The sequence below is a fragment of the Phoxinus phoxinus genome (genome assembly GCF_949152265.1).
Source record: "Phoxinus phoxinus genome assembly, chromosome: 6".
In the NCBI taxonomy this organism is placed as follows: Eukaryota; Metazoa; Chordata; class Actinopteri; order Cypriniformes; family Leuciscidae; genus Phoxinus; species Phoxinus phoxinus.
Window position 1 is genome coordinate 27,829,960 of NC_136881.1, and position 15,977 is coordinate 27,845,936.

General features: G+C 37.5%; 2 protein-coding genes across 6 annotated transcripts in view; both read left to right on the forward strand.

Annotated features, from left to right (window-relative positions):
• dclk2a (doublecortin-like kinase 2a) overlaps positions 1 to 2,745 on the forward strand; it is a 52,673-nt gene extending 49,928 nt beyond the window's left edge. For 2 of the 3 annotated variants that reach the window (XM_079615202.1, XM_079615201.1), the window contains one exon: positions 934 to 2,745. In XM_079615202.1, the coding sequence (XP_079471328.1) occupies positions 934 to 1,221 (288 nt within the window). In that variant the 3' untranslated portion in view covers positions 1,222 to 2,745. The remainder of the gene's footprint in view (positions 1 to 933) is intronic. The other variant, XR_013797955.1, reaches the window with a different exon arrangement.
• Positions 2,746 to 4,926: 2,181 nt separating this feature from the next.
• fam193a (family with sequence similarity 193 member A) overlaps positions 4,927 to 15,977 on the forward strand; it is a 30,414-nt gene continuing 19,363 nt past the window's right edge. The window contains exons 1-5 of one of the 3 annotated variants that reach the window (XM_079615773.1): positions 4,927 to 5,262; positions 8,025 to 8,093; positions 8,390 to 8,629; positions 13,697 to 13,866; positions 14,026 to 14,193. In XM_079615773.1, coding sequence (XP_079471899.1) covers positions 5,119 to 5,262; positions 8,025 to 8,093; positions 8,390 to 8,629; positions 13,697 to 13,866; positions 14,026 to 14,193 — 791 coding nt within the window. In that variant the 5' untranslated portion in view covers positions 4,927 to 5,118. The remainder of the gene's footprint in view (positions 5,263 to 8,024; positions 8,094 to 8,389; positions 8,630 to 13,696; positions 13,867 to 14,025; positions 14,194 to 15,977) is intronic. The other 2 variants (XM_079615774.1, XM_079615775.1) reach the window with 2 other exon arrangements.

The following is a 15,977-nucleotide window of genomic DNA, read 5'->3' on the forward strand; positions in this document are numbered from 1 at the left end:
AATAGTATTGACTTTTCAATGAAACCGGGTTATGCATAATGTCTTTTATATCGTAGTATGAGCCTGTTTCCTGTTACAGCAATGAGAAAAAAACACAGAACAACTGCTTTATTGAAACCTTAAAGAGTCATGCAAAATTAGAATTCTGCCATCATTTTCACACTCACATGTATCATTCCGATGGCTTTCTTCTGCAGAACTAAAAATATGATATTTTGAAGAATGTTTTAGTGTTTAGCAAACGAGAGTCAGAAAAATGTCTTTGTTAATATTTAATGGACTTTAGCTCATTGTAAGTTTGTGTTCATTTATACATTAACTAAAGTAAACTAATGGGATTGTATTGTGTGCATGGTGGGAACATGCAGATGTTGTCTCACATAACATCTCTCAAACCTTGTGTATTTTAGAACAAAAGTGTACCTTTTACCATTGTCCCCACAAAGATAGTAGTACCCAAAATGTTTGACCTTGTGGGGACATTTATTTATTTATTTTTGGTCTCCATGAGGAAAACGGCTTATAAATCATATTAGATTATGCTTTTTTAAGGTTTTTAAAAAGCATAAAGTTTCCTGTTCATGGGTAGGATTAGAGTAGCAGTTTGTATATTATAAAAATCATAATGTCTATGGAATATCACCATAAAACATGAAAACCCAACGTGTGGTCTGTGTGTGTGTGCGCGCGTGTGTGTTGTAAGTAAGAAAGCCATAATTTTGGATCAACATGAGGCTGAGAAAATGATGACATAATTCTCATTTTTGGGTGCACTGTTCCTTTAAGATTGAATGTATCACTTTCTTGACCTCCCTGATTGTAACTTCATCTCACTTACTCTTTCCCTACTGAAACGTTTTCAATTTCCTTTCCATTTTTGGGTGGGTGTACCTCATGTGAACATTAACATGCAGTATTGTCTCTCTGTTGTAGAACACAGCTCTAGATAAGGAAACCATCCAGCTCTCTCGCCGGCGTAAGGACAGCAGCCCCCCTCCAGGAAAAAGCCCCTCCTCCACCCATCCAGAGAGACGACGCTCCAGTAGGAGACGGTCATCTGCCCCATCGGTGGATTCTAGGAGTGCTGCTCTGGTTGAGCCTTTAGCCTCGACAACCCCCAATACACCATCAGCACCTCTGCCCTCCCCTTGCTCTGCCCCACTTCCCTACTTCCCAGAATGCAATGCTGAGGCCAACAAGGGCTTGCCGAAGGAAGAATAACTCTTCTTAGGGAAAACAATATGGAGACAATTCCAAATATACATAATAATTAAATAGCTACTCTGCAAATCTTTAAGGCTTCATTCTAGCTAAAGACTGGAATACACTACACAAGATTTGCTCAGATTTTTGCCCCAATTTACAGTCCGAAAGAATTGGCAAACGTGTTTTCTTATCCAGTGTGACAGACATCTAAGTGAAACAGCTTCTAGGACAAGAAAAAAATATTGGGCAGGACTTGATTTTGTCTATAAGGAATTGATTGGATCATTGTTGTCTGCTATTGATCTCATGTGAGTGACAGGTTAACCCGTCCTTGTGCCGAAAAACACATCATGAAAAGAGATGTTGCAGCAAGAGGGACAGGTAGATCAGAAAAATAATAATCTGATGTGCACGGACAATTCATTTATAGGTTAATACTGCGGTATTTCATAAAAAAATAAGACATATTTTTAAGAAACAAACAAATAAGAATAGTCAATTTGGATTTCACTACACTACATACACTACATAAATTTTAAAATCTAAGCATATTTTAAAACACTAACTGAGGATCACACACTTTCAGGTCGTTCCTAACACAACAAACTTACACAGAATCACTCATTCGCATTACAAATGTAGCCTATCTGAAGCTAAACACTTCGGAGTCTGTGCCCATCATATGCGATGTTCTGTGAAATCTTGTCAACTTAAATCTGCAGACTGGCTGTGAGCCTCTGACTTTCAGCTGCTACAGCGTTGACCCGTGCAAACTGTAAATCGGGGCAAAAAAACTGAGCAAAATGTGTGTACTGTATTCCAGCCAAACAGTACAGTCAGAACTGTCTGTATAGTGGTCGTCTGCTCGTCTCCCTGCTTTCTTCTTCCAGTTTGGCTTCGGATTCCAGCACCCAGGGGTGGGTTTGAAAACTTTTATGTGATTGATTGTATATAGGTGCGCTTTGGATATCAAAGATCTGCTCTGCTTGTGTGTTTACTGACATGAACTGCTCACGTCTCGATTGTGAATAGCAAGCACGTTTTTAGGGTGGATCTAAATCTGCTACTGGAAAGAAAGACTTTGAAACTGGCAAGAAACTTGTCCTGCTGAAACTTGAAAGTATGTTTGAAAGTAGACCGCTTGACCTTTTGACTCTGCTGAAGAAACACAAGAAAGCGATTTGCATTTGTGGGTGTGTGTTTTTTTAAGAGGGTGTGCCTATATTGCACTACTGTGTTCTGGAGTCATTCTGCAGTAGTTTAGAGTTGCCTTCATATGAGCCAGCAAAGCAAGAAATCATAGGGATTGTTAATAGTTCTGTTCTTTTGCTAATTTATTTGTACAGATTAGAAATAATGTGAAATTGTATTTTAGGATAGTTTGATCTTTTCAAGCCGGAGTCATTAAGTGCACGATATTTTGATTTATAGTATTAGATTACAATCTATCTTGGATTTGTCATCTATTTCATGTACTGTCTGTACTTGTTATCTCTTTGCTCACCATGGCCCTGGTTCAAAGAGAGTGATGAAGCTTGTTAATAAATGACATAATGGACTGATTTTTGACATGTTCAAGAAAAATTTGGCAATATTCAGTATCATTTAAGGCTATATTTCATGTTTAATAGATGTCATTTTCTATTAGTGTTCCATATCATCTCATAATCAAGGAAATGCAATAAAATTCTCTAGCTGTTGTTTATCCTTGTCTTGTCCTTGTTACGGAATGATCCCAGTAAACTCTACAAACCAGCCAACTAGCTCAGTTTTACTTTCTATATATATACATGCCGCATGCAACATCGCCATCTGTGGGTGGAGAATGGGGCTGAAGGACACCCGGGGTAAAACGTGTCTTTGTATTTTTTTTTTTTTTTTTTTAACCAATCAAATGTATAACACATTCACATTTCCTACATCACTCTATTTCATATCTATAATTCAGAATACCTATTTCATATGGCACAAAGGTTTGTCCTCCTGAGAACCAAAAAAAAATATATATATATATATATATATTGTATTCATGTTATGCTACGTCCTCTAGTGGACACTATAGCTACTCAGTTGTTTAAAAAGTAAAAGGACATGAAATTAAAAGTAGAGGTATAAGCAATAGGATTTTTTTTATTCACCAATACATTTTTAGGTTTCAGGTTCCAAAATGTAATGAATTGATATACCATTTTACTTTATGCAATATGTTGGTTAAATGGGTAGTTCTATTCAATACAATGTATCTATAGCCTACACTGTATCTAATTTGCATTTGTTCTTGGGGTAACATGTAATGTTAAAAAAAATAAGTGTAATAATGGGAGTAATAATTGGCAACATTTTCACAATATCTAATATTTCATATGCATATTGATATACAATGTATTTCCTTATTCACTTGTTGTTTCTACCAAAATGCCTAACATGCATTAGCCTAAGTGCTAAATTTGTTTTAATTTGATTAATTATTAAATTAATTAAATTAATATCAGTACTTTTTAAAGACCAAAGAGAAGTTGTTCTCACTGTGAAACTTCCAAACATTTGGCATCACTAAAGAAAAGCCCTCAATGCTCTCTATGGACATCCAGACTTCAACTGTGACATGTCTGTTGTCAGAGAAATACAATGACCAGTGTAGAAAAGTCTATTCCTGGGTTCCAGGAAGAATATTGCTTTAGTTGCCTGCTATAGCCTGCAAATACCCATATTGCTATTTAATATGTTATTTGCAAACTTAAACACTTTCAAATTAACTGAACTTTTTGCAAAACACCGTCCTGGACAAACAAAAAATCCTCTTCATTTTCTTAACAAGAATAACTAGCTTTACACCACTTTTCTCAAAACCTGCTTCTCTCATAAATGAATGATCCATTCTTTCCATAATGTTCAACCAGTTCCATATCGTCTAAATTTATAATTTTGCATTCTCGTCTCATTTATAGACAGAAAACAAACAACAAAGGTGACAAAACCTAGCCTATACTGTCTATCCAGTCTGCAATCAATAATTCATTCATTTTAATGGTTTTAATTATGGGTTAAATTTGACTCACAGATCACAGGTGAGTGCATCAGTTAAACAATCTGTAGCACGCCACACACTAGGCTATTCATTTTACAAAAGTAAAAAAATAAATAAAAATAAAAATATATTATGTGGAATACAGGATTCTGATTAGTCCGGTAGCATTGAGCTGTCCATAAATTGTACATAAATCTTATATACTGTCTATGACATAAATTGTCAATAAATTGAGCTGTCAAATTGGCAACGAGAGTTGGATAACTCATTACCGCCATCTAATGACTACAAATGATTACTACGATTACCGTCTGTAATTATCTGATAATTAAAAATGCCCTCTCTCGTACAGTGTTCATTTTAAGGTATTATCTAGAAAATATCGATAAGAAAAACAACGCACATGTAAAATACTCAAAGAGCTTGATGAGAGAAAACCTAAAATAGAGCAAGAATATTCAGAATGACTATGAGCTTTATTCGCCATTTATGCTCGCATACACAATAAATGCGATTTTTTTTAAAACAATCTTTCAGCACCAACACACACACAGCATCTAATCAAACGAACAATGGAGGAATACTATTAGTAATTATAATAATATTAATACGTGGTCGCGTCCTCTTAAAACTCCATTTCCCACAAGCCCCAATCGCACTATACGATATTGCGTCATGGCGTAAACGCCATTGGCCAATTCCTGTTGGGTCGGCCATATTGGAATTTGAAGTCTGCTATACTGTGAGCAGGTTGGCAGGCTCTTAGATTATATCTCTAAAATACAGCTATATTTTATCCGTGTCCGCAGCGTCAGAGCCTGGCATTGCACCAGAGACCCTGCTGTTTGTGGACGGAACGCTGTCGGTGTATTCCGTGGGTAGAAATGAGTCCTACAGACGCCAAACGCGGAGCGAAGCGCAGGAAGAATAAGCGGGGCGGCGGCGCAGGGAAGGCCGGAGCACCGCCAACACCCTCCAGCGGCACTGCGCACGGAGACCCGAGCACCATCCCCAGCCTCAACGGAGAGGTGAGCGGCGGCTGGCGCATGCGGGGTGGTTGATGGTGCATGTGGGTGTAGTTTACTCTAGATTCAATGATATTGGAGGCCTAAGAGAAGCTCCTGTAGCTGATCTCACGTTTACATGGAGCCTGAGCTGAGCTTCACTGATCTAGAGCTTTAATCTTACACATTTCCTGGTCTGATCATCGAAACATGGGAAGAAAACTGTGAAGACGTGTAGAAAGCACATTTCGAGTGATTTAATGCAACGGATGTGGATGTTTGAGTGTTTTTTTGTCGCTCTGAATGATGTAAGGCTAACTTGTCAAGCGCTGCCCAGTTTTAGCTGATGTGTTTACAAGGTGTACTTAAATAACCATATTCTTTTTATCAACCTTCCTTAATAAAAAGCAGTAACGTTAAATGTATTCTTGAGGCTGAATATATCACTGTTTATGAACCGCAGTCAACAGTAATGTAACCATGTCTATAGACCGATCAAATGCTAAAGTCCACCGTTTTTTGACATTTAAGTTCAAACTATTCCATTACACGTTTCTTTATTTATTCTTTTTAGCACAGGTTCTCGATTTGAAACTTTATTTATTGCGTTATTAAATAAAATGGAGGTAATAATTGCCTTTCTGAACTTTCTGGCAGTTGTGTCAAGTATGATCAAACCGGAAGTGCTTGAAAATATTCAACCGTAAATGTCAACAAAGCCTGTAATATGTCTGTCAGTGGCTTTAAACTGAGACTTGTACAAAGTTTGTGATTTGGACGTAAATGTGATGTGATGTATCGTCACTTAGCACAGTTAACTCTTTAGTATACCATATTTATAGACATAAACACGCTCTTACCTCAGTTTATCAGCTGCTTTCATTTCGAGTTATGTATTTATGCAGTCCATCCTGAGAAGTGTCAGGGAATGAATAGGTCACTCACAGCACAGGGTCCTGTGTCCAGGGCTGTGTCAGAGACTTGTTCTTTCTGGTGGTATGCCTCTGTTTCCAAGGAAACCACATCTGTAGCTTAACAAGAGTATCAGTCTACATTGACATAAGCAAGCAAAAGCGACCATTTCATCTCTGGACTGAATCATGGCTATTTTTCTTGCATACAGTGCACAGATTTCAGTGACCAGAGGGCAAAACGTGAGGATGTCTAACTGTCTATGATTTCTGAATCTGACTAATGACATGTCCTCTTAGGAGTTTAGGTCGTATGTGAATCATTTGTTGCGATATTTCTTTTCATGAAATAACAGTCAAACAACCTCTGCTTAACTCCGGTAAAGCTGTTTGTAATCTACTGTACAGAGGTTGTTGGCAGGTTGTTGTTTTCTCAGGAATTATTGTGACATTTTAACTAAGCACATGCTCAAGACATCACATTCTCCTATTCCAGATAGCAATTTTGGTTAAAACTGAAGCATGTAATCATTTTATTTTCCTCAAACAGATTTTCCAAAGCCATTGGTCGGACAGACAGCTATTGGTTAAGCAAATGTGTCTGTTGGTCAACAATTGGCTTAGGCTAAATGTTGTATCTGCATTTTAAACTGAGATATGAGGAAGGCACTTTACCATGGAAAATGTCCCTCATCAGCTTTAAAGGAGTTTAAATTTTTTTTTGTTGCAATGTAATATTGTGGCCATCGCTGTCTGTATTTTCACAAGCACTGATTTATTGAATAGCTGATAACCTGCGGGCTATTCTAAATAAAAAATGAGGATTCTTTTAACAGCCACATATAACAGCTCTGACATTATTTGTGAGCTGCTGCAAATTCAATTTTCTTTTAATTTATTTAGGTTTATTAGGACATTTAATATTGCTGGATGGCTGCATTGTCTTGACTGCTATTTTAAATTACAATATTTAACATAATAAATATGTCTGGAACACAGGACAGGAAATGCTCGTCTAGTTTTGCTTCAGGACACAGATTTTAGAATGGATACCAAGTTTCAACTCCACACTCTATTTAACAACATTCTTTATTGTTAATTCTGTGCAAAAGTAAAAAAATAAAACATTAATATTTTTTTTGTTACTGAAAGTTTATTATTGAATTGTAAATTTCTTATTTTGATGGTTTCATGCCAGTAATTCACCATGTGGAGAAAATGTTGGTCTGTACAAAATTCAAATCATGTTTATCCTTTTAATGTAGTCGGATTTTTATTTTATTTTGCATAGTTCATTCATGGGCATATCATTACACCGGTCCATGTTGGCACTTGCATAATTTGTCTAGCTTCTACTAAGTGACAGATTAATTTGTGCCAAAATATTAAAGTTTTTAACATCAACAACAAAATATATTGAAAATGTTTTCTCTTATTTTGCTGTCTAAATGCATGATTGTTTCATTAGTTGCATTTTATTGTTTGTATTGCTGTCCACTGCTCTATCATAAGACCCGCAATCCATTTTGAGTTGTGACTCATCAGTTGAGAGGACCTTCGGAAAATGAAGTACATGTTGAAGTAATACTTTCATCATATGTCATCTTCACAGAATTATTACATAAAAATAGGTGTTCTGCTACTGTCAGCGGTTCATTCGGGGTCAACCTCTATCCAGTGGAGATTTAACTCTGCTGCATGGTGCTGCGAAAGGGTTTTTTCTTGTGTTTTGACAGCTACGAGTAGTGCATTTAGATGGCACTCTTAGCTTTGAGCTGAAGTCGTAAACAACATAGTGTATGTAATTACATTATTGTAATAAGTTTATAACCTTGAGCCTGGAATGAGTTGATTTATCGCCGGCTTTCTCTTTAGGTCCCATTGAATGGCGCTCCACAGTTTTCAGAAGGGCCAGTAAACGCTGACTTCTCTGGAGTCCTTCAGGTAACAGGCAAACAAATCTCTCACTTTGGAACACAGCGCTCAGCCGTATTTGCATTTCCTCTGTGCGGTAGCCGGTAGCACAGCTGTGATTTCCTGAAAGTCTGATCCGGTGTAAGTTGAGTTAGCCCACTGTTTTGAAGCGCTATTCTAGTCTTCTAGAGTGTTGAACCATTGATCTCCTGTAGCGGACGACCATTAGTGCAATTTGAGAATAAATCCGTACGGGCATTTTACGTATCTAGCAGAGGGGAAAGCTGCTTCCTCACAGTTGATCTGTTTTGCTGTCTCTTATGCAGACCCCGTTCACTTTCGGGGTAAACCAGAGAGCACCCTACACCACTGGTGACCGTTGCCTGCTGTGTCGCAGCGAGCGCAAGGATGCCGTCTCCCAGGATATTGGAGGATCCAGTCAGAATGGCACATCCCAGTCGCCCAAATCTTCCAACGCCCTTCAGTTGCCTCTGTACGTCTGCTCTGACTGCAAACGTACAGTGGAGAAGGACGATCGTCAGCCCTCCCTCGACCAGTCTCTGTTGGTACGTTCCTTCAACACTTGCATGTTTCTCCGCTGCCTCTAGTCTTAAAAAACATAATTGGGCAAATAATGAGTCTGACTTTCTGTAATTAACATGCTCATTTTCAGCTGAGTCAGAGAAATTTGAAGGAAGTGTTGATTCGCTCAGTATGTTTGCCTCATTAAAAAAGGTTTTCCCCCTAAAGCAACCAATACCTTTCCAGTCATATTTTAAATAAGGGAAGATAAGCATCATTTTACATGTATGGAGCTGCCTCATGTTGAGGTCACATGACCAGCCAAATACTACTTGCTTTATCTTAGTAAACCCCATTTTGCTTGACATCTGATGAAGTGCGCCGTTTGGAATCTGTAAGTCTAAGTTGGCTGAATAAACACACAAAAAATTGTATCTTCAAGCATTTATTTATACCAAAACGTTTAAGACCGGTACTTCTCATAATAATGTAAGATACACTTTTTACCCTTTGCAGCTGTGATGAAGACAGCTGTGTGTTACCACTAACATCCCATGTTATATTGGTTTCGTTAGTAGTTTCATTTTCACTCATCATTGATTTCACAGGCAGGTAGGCCTAGATGTTTTCCTGTTGACATGTTTTGGATAAAGATGTTTTTAGATCACAGTTTCCCAAACTTCTGAGTCAAAAAGCCCCCCAAAAATCAGCAAAGGCTCCATGGTCCCCCAGTTGTCTCGTTGCACGAAATTACTTCATCTATTAACAGTCAGATGTAGTGATGGGCGATATACCGGTAGACATGGTCAACCGGTAGAGATTTTGGACTATCGTCTCTATTGCAATTATGCTCGCGTGACGTTGCTGTGCCACGCAGTCACAAGAGTTTATCTTTTGGATGCGTTTTTATGTATGGCGGTTTAAAAACAAGTGATTTTAATTTAAACCATTGAAGTGCAGAATGCAACAAAAGACCACTCATTTTGCTATATGCGTGTGATGTTAGAAAGATGTTCTCATCACTGTTTGAGAGACGAGCTCAATCGAAGGCGCTGCTCATAAAGCGTGTGAGAACTGAACTGAGTGCATTTTTGCCGATTATCTGGGCTTGAATGGATAAAAACACATAATTATGTGTCAGTGACCATGTCTTTGGAAGTAAACAAGTCCTTATGTCTTAAGTGAATGTAAACATTTGAGAAAGAAAACACACAAGTATACTGGATCCATGCAGTCTGTCTTAAAATGACAGCATCCACATTTACCTGCTGTCATTCCTAATGCTAATGCAAATGGTGACAACAAGAATTATGAAATTTCATGTATCCATTTTTTACATTGTTTCGAGCAACATTTTTAAATTACATTATTACCGCTCCATTTTAATTGAAAAGTAATGTGAAAGATATGTTTGTTTGTTTTGTGTAGTGGTCAAAGATGTCCATCTAGTGTCCGTCTCACAAAGAAAAACAATAAAAAAAACAGTGCAGTGGAATGCAAAAATACAGATTGGATTAGCAGAAAAACATTACCTTGTTAGATAGCTCAGGGTATTTGAAGGACAGGTGCAACCATAACTGCACCCCCCTCTGCAATACCTCTGCTGCCCACAGTTTTGGAAGCTCTATTTTAGAGTATGTGCACCCAGCACATAAGCTGCTTATGATTGAATGAATAAGGCATTTATATAGTGCTTTATTATGTACTATTGTACATGCAAAGCACTTTACAATCATATTAGGGAGTCTCTCCTCAACCACCACCAGTGTTCAGCATCCACTTGGATGATCTTGGATTCACAGCCACAGAACAACGGTGCCGGTGCGCACTGCCAGCTGAGTGAATGGGGATTATTTATAACCAAACAAGACAGGTGTGAATACACCCTAAGATTGATAAGGGCCATTGGTGGGAATGTGGCCAGGACACCGGGGTTACACCCCTACTCCTTTACGGGAAGTGCCAGGGGATTTTAATGACCACAGAGAGTCAGGACCTCGTTTTGATCATCTCATACGAAGGACGGTATTTGTTAAGGCCCTGAATATGTTCTTCAAGCGAAATCGAAGAATGAACTGATGTGACATCATTTCGAACAAAATCAGGCAAAAACGAACAAACTTTTGGAGTTTGCTTTGGGAATTTGAAACGGCTTTGCCAAAAGCGAACTTTCCGGCTGGTAAACACTTGGTCCGGTGCGATCACGTAATGGGTAGGTGTGCGCGGAGGCTTTGCCTTCTGTCACATGGAAATCTTTTCTGCTTCATTTCTCCTGTTTTTCTTCATTTCTTCATTTCTCCGTTGAGGTCAGACGTCCGCGAGTGAAAACATGAACACACTGGAGAGCTGCTTTACAGTAGAAAATGAAGAAACTTCTTATGAAACGAAACACTGACAGTGATTTTCATGTTTATACGGTAAAGCTGCTTGATTTTAAGCAATCTATTGTATAAAGTGCTGTATAAATAAACGTGATGTGACTAGAGTGTCAAATTGCAGAGCTCGTGCAAACATATCGTTGCTATGATCAAATGCTTTTCTTATGCTCTATTACAAATGCTTGCTGTTTTCTCAATTTTGTTGTGTGTTGATTGTTATTGAGAGGAAACCGCGCAGCACATATTTACATCTTCATCCAAACTTCGCTCTCGTTAGTGTGGGCGGCGTCGGATGTCGAACAGAATATCGCTGGTCACGTATTTAAAACTTTTTTTTTTACCCCTAAGCGAAGAACGAAAGATAACTTTGCTGTGAGTATATTGGTGTCTTTACAGCCTAGAGTACCCATCACTATACTGGGGCATTAGGACCCACACAGACCACAGAGTGAGCGCCCCCTGCTGGCGTCACTAACACCTCTTCCAGCAGCAACCTAGTTTTCCCTGGAGGTCTCCCATCCAGGTAGTGACCAGGTTCAACCCTGCTCAGTTTCAATGGGCAACCAGTCTTGGGCTACAGGGTGATATGGCTGTGGATATGGCTTATCTTTCCTTTTTTCTTATTTTTCCTTTTTTATATTTTTATTTTACAGAGAATGTGCATATGTTGGTATGCTTCAATTAAATTTAAGTCATTGTGATCAATGTCAGAATCGCTCTTTCCCACAAATTGATGGTGGCCAAACGTTTGTTGCTTCCATAGTTGTTATTGTTGTAATTGACATTTTAATCAGTTAAAAAATTTTTTTACTAATGTTTTTGACACCTCAGGTGCCTTTTTTCTAAAAGCAAATGTTAAAAGCACCTGTAGCTGTAGGCTAAGTTTTAGTTAGGGGAACACTCAAGGTGGAATTATATTTATATATATATTTAAATATATAATTAAATATATAATTTATTAGGGGTGTCCCCAACTAAGGATTTTCATAGTCGAATCAGAATCGTCAAGTCTTGCCTATCGACTAATAGTCGAATCGTGTGTGTGTGTGGGGGAGGGGCGGGGCTTTAACATTTGAATGCCACGATGTGCAGAACATTACACAAATATATAAATATATAGAAGAAAATGTATAAAAACATGTTGGATAAATAAAACTAAGAAATAACATAAGTGCAGAAAGGCCACTCTGCAGATAGGATTTGCATTTCACATGTCCGCAAATTAAATCGGCTAAATTGTCTGTGTGAGCAGGCTCTAAGTACAGCGCAACATCGATGCACCGAAAAATAATCAACAATTAATTTACAGAATTAAATTAGAACAGAATATACTTTTCTAATAAATAAAAATTCAAAAAGAAATAAGTCAGAATCAAATCACAAGGTGCAAAACAAACTGCCTAAAGTGCAGGGGAACATATATTCAAAATAAAAGCCACAAATAGTTAAATTGGATCACCCTGAGTGATCAATAAATAAAATAAATATAAAGAAATTATTAAAATAACTAAAGTATAGCCAGAATTGTCAACTTTTTATTTTTAACTGCAGAGACAACAATAAACGCTAAAGTGGCAGTCTTCTTAGCTAAACATGTTCACAGCATCCACAAATCTAATTAGAATATATTAGTGGTGGGCATAGATTACTTTTTTTAATCTAGATTAATCTCACTGTAATCTTGGAATTAATCTAGATTAAAATTGCTCATTTGAATTCTCCCTAAGGCATTCAAAATATGTGTGCTACCCAAATAATGACCAAAAGTAAGTCTTTGAGAACGGGTTTCTCAAGCCAGGTGGCACATTAGACCAGGGGCTATGAGTGTACACACCGGCGTCTGTCCACGGCGCCCAGCAACGGCTCAGGACCGTGTTTAAAATCCTGCCGCGCCACAGAGCGCCATTCACATAGTTTTATATTAAATTTACATTTATTTGTCTCAAATCGTCGTTAATGTATATACTGACTTAACTCTGTGCTGCAATATACATTTAGTTTTACATTCATTCACAGAAATCCGCTGCTTGAATGAAAATTGCTTATGTTATCGGATTTTCAGGTGATATTTTCAACTCATTCAGTTAACATTAACGGACGCTCTGAGGTAAAGTGTTCAGATTGCAGACTTAGCAACGATTGTATTTAATTGTACAGTACAATCATAACATAGTACAGACATTATCTTAATTCCATAATGTCCTTAAACATAACAATTTTGCTGGCCATAAACTGAGAAAGTGCCCGTCTGTGTGCGATATCTCGAGTTGTCCTAGACTCGTCCGGTGTACGACCCCCTAATCTTGTCGAGGTTTCCATTGGGAAGCTTCTTAAAAATAAAATTTCCCTGAAGCAAACCCGGTGGCTTCATAGCTGCATCCATGTTAGCACGTCACGTTTGATGTGGTACTTTCACAGTAGGCATTACACACAGGTTCGAAGACTCGTTCTCGCCCCCTGCAGTGCAATTCGGCTATGTATACATCCACGCTAAAATATCAAGGTGAAAGTCATCATAGCTTGCGTAGTATAGACCCAGCTCCCAACCCAACTTTGAGAATAGATTAACGGTGATATTTTTTTTATCGCCCGATAAGAGTCTCACGTTAACGCAGCACGTTAACGCCGATAACGGCCCACCATTAGAATATATATATTTTTTTTTTTTTTCATTTGCCAGGAGTTTATACATGTGTAAATAGCATACCTAATTCTTTTCTTGTTCTTTGCCAGAATCAGGACTTCTTATTGCACATGCCAGTGGGTAATGGAGGTTTGTCCCAGGAGCCCTTGGGTCCTGGAGGGAGACTGACAGTCGGTGCTCCTACACTGCCTGCTCCAGATCTCAGCTCTGCCCTCACCGCAGACACAGTGTGTAGCTGTGAGGCCTGTTATGAGCGGAGGTATGTCCTGCATCAGTCCCAATTGGATTTTTTAATATGTGTTGTGGGATCAGCTTATTCATAACCATGCAGTGTTCAACTTGTCTGTTGTTTGACTGATCAGTCTAATTAAATGTATTTCGTCATCTAAAATGTCTTGATTGTGGTTGCTTTGGTTAGGGAGATCACGGCTGAGTCAGAGCGGGAGTCACAACAACTGCAGAATCACTGGTCTGAGGTCAGATACCTGGTCCGGTGCATTTACCGCCAGACTGGGACTCCGCTGGCTGACGATCAGGATCAGCCTCTAGACCGGGACAAAGAGAGCATGAAGGAACTCGTTGACAGGTATTATTTCAGAATGAATTTATCCTAAGAAACACAAGATGCAGTTGTTTAATAATGTGTTTATCTAAAGGATTGAGCCAGAGCAAATCCACCTAGCAGTTTTTGGGAAAGGACACAAAATAGCACTGACATTAAGATAACCATCAGAGTTGTTAAAACAATTCAATCATGTGGTTGCCACTGTACGTTATTTTAGCTTCCACTATTTTGCTAATCACAGCCACACATGTTCTCTCCAATTTCAGCAAACACAAAATGATTCAATGAGAGTTTTCTTATTGGTAAAATAAATTTTTCTTTTCTTATTTTTTCTTCCTCTTGCTGTTTACACACCCTTGGGCTGAACACAGAGTCAGAGACTGGTGTGATTTTCTCGGATTACTTATTTCAGGGATATCTCTCAGATAATTGGTTCATTTTATGCGTAGTGTTCCAGACAAAAAACAAAAATTGCCATCCTAAGTATCTTCATACTACATACAGTACCTTTCAAAAGTTTGGTGTCAGTAAGATTTTTTTTTTTTTTTTTTCAGTTTTTACATTTTGAAATAAATAAATACTTTTATTCAGTTGGCACTTGTAAATTTTCAAAAGTGACAGTAAAGGGTTCCATAAGAGTTCCATTTAATATAAATGCTGTTTTTTACTTATTTACTTTCTGTTCATCAAATAATCCTGAAAAAGTTTATTACGCCCCCCCTCTAAAAATATTTCACTATATTAATGCTTTTGATCAAATAATAGCAACCTTGGTAAGCATAAAACACTTCTTTTAAAAACATTTTTAAATGGTTGTGTAAGTAATGTATTACACAAATATTTTATAAACAATCAGGTTTGCTACAAATAGTCTTTATCCATCACTGGGATGTGTGTTTTATGTATTGTAAAATTGGTTCATTTACGGTGTTGTGAATCTGATAATCCTATGTGATAAATAATAACTAGGGCTGTTAACGCATGTGATTAATTCAAATTACTTATGTGTTAAAATAATTAAACGCAAATAAATGACTGAAGCACGCAAAAGTGCGTCATTAATGTAATTTATGTCACGCAGTTAGATGATCTTAGAAATCGAGAGCATCTACAATGGTGCAAGACCCTGTAACCCGGGTAGGTGGAAATGTCTATTCTATTAACCCAATTTTTCTTCTCTGTTTGCGATCAGATCATGTTATGCCTCTACACTCTAGGAAAGTTGTCATTCCAGTAATCCAGTAAGCGAATTCATTTAAATGGCACTAATGTAAAGAAAACCAGGCTGATTACTTCAGAGAGTGCAGGGAGAATAGAGACTCACGTTGCATTTTCAGTGAATTATTCATTCCTGTTAGGCATGTGATGGTATAAAATTTTCATGTTGCAATAATTGCCCAAGCTCTTTTCACGTTATACGATATCACAATATTTAAATAAGTTGCAAAAAAAGTGTCATACTATAACAGGTTTAATAACTTTTTTTTATTATAACAAAAAGAACTGAACATCAAACAATCAAACAATACACACTTTATTTTTTATAAAGTTAACAAATATTTCAAACATGAAAATGAAAAAGAATTGTAAAGAACAATAGGTAACACTTTACTAATGCATTAACTAACACTTGCAATGAGCAATAGCTACATATGTTACAGAAGTTATTATTTAATGGCGTTAGTTAAAAAAATACAACTGGTCATTGTTAGTTCATGTTAGCTCAGGTTTTTATTTTAACTGCATTCTGAAACTTAGTATTTTTAATTTTGACTAATGTTAACTAATAGTCTTATTGTGAAGTG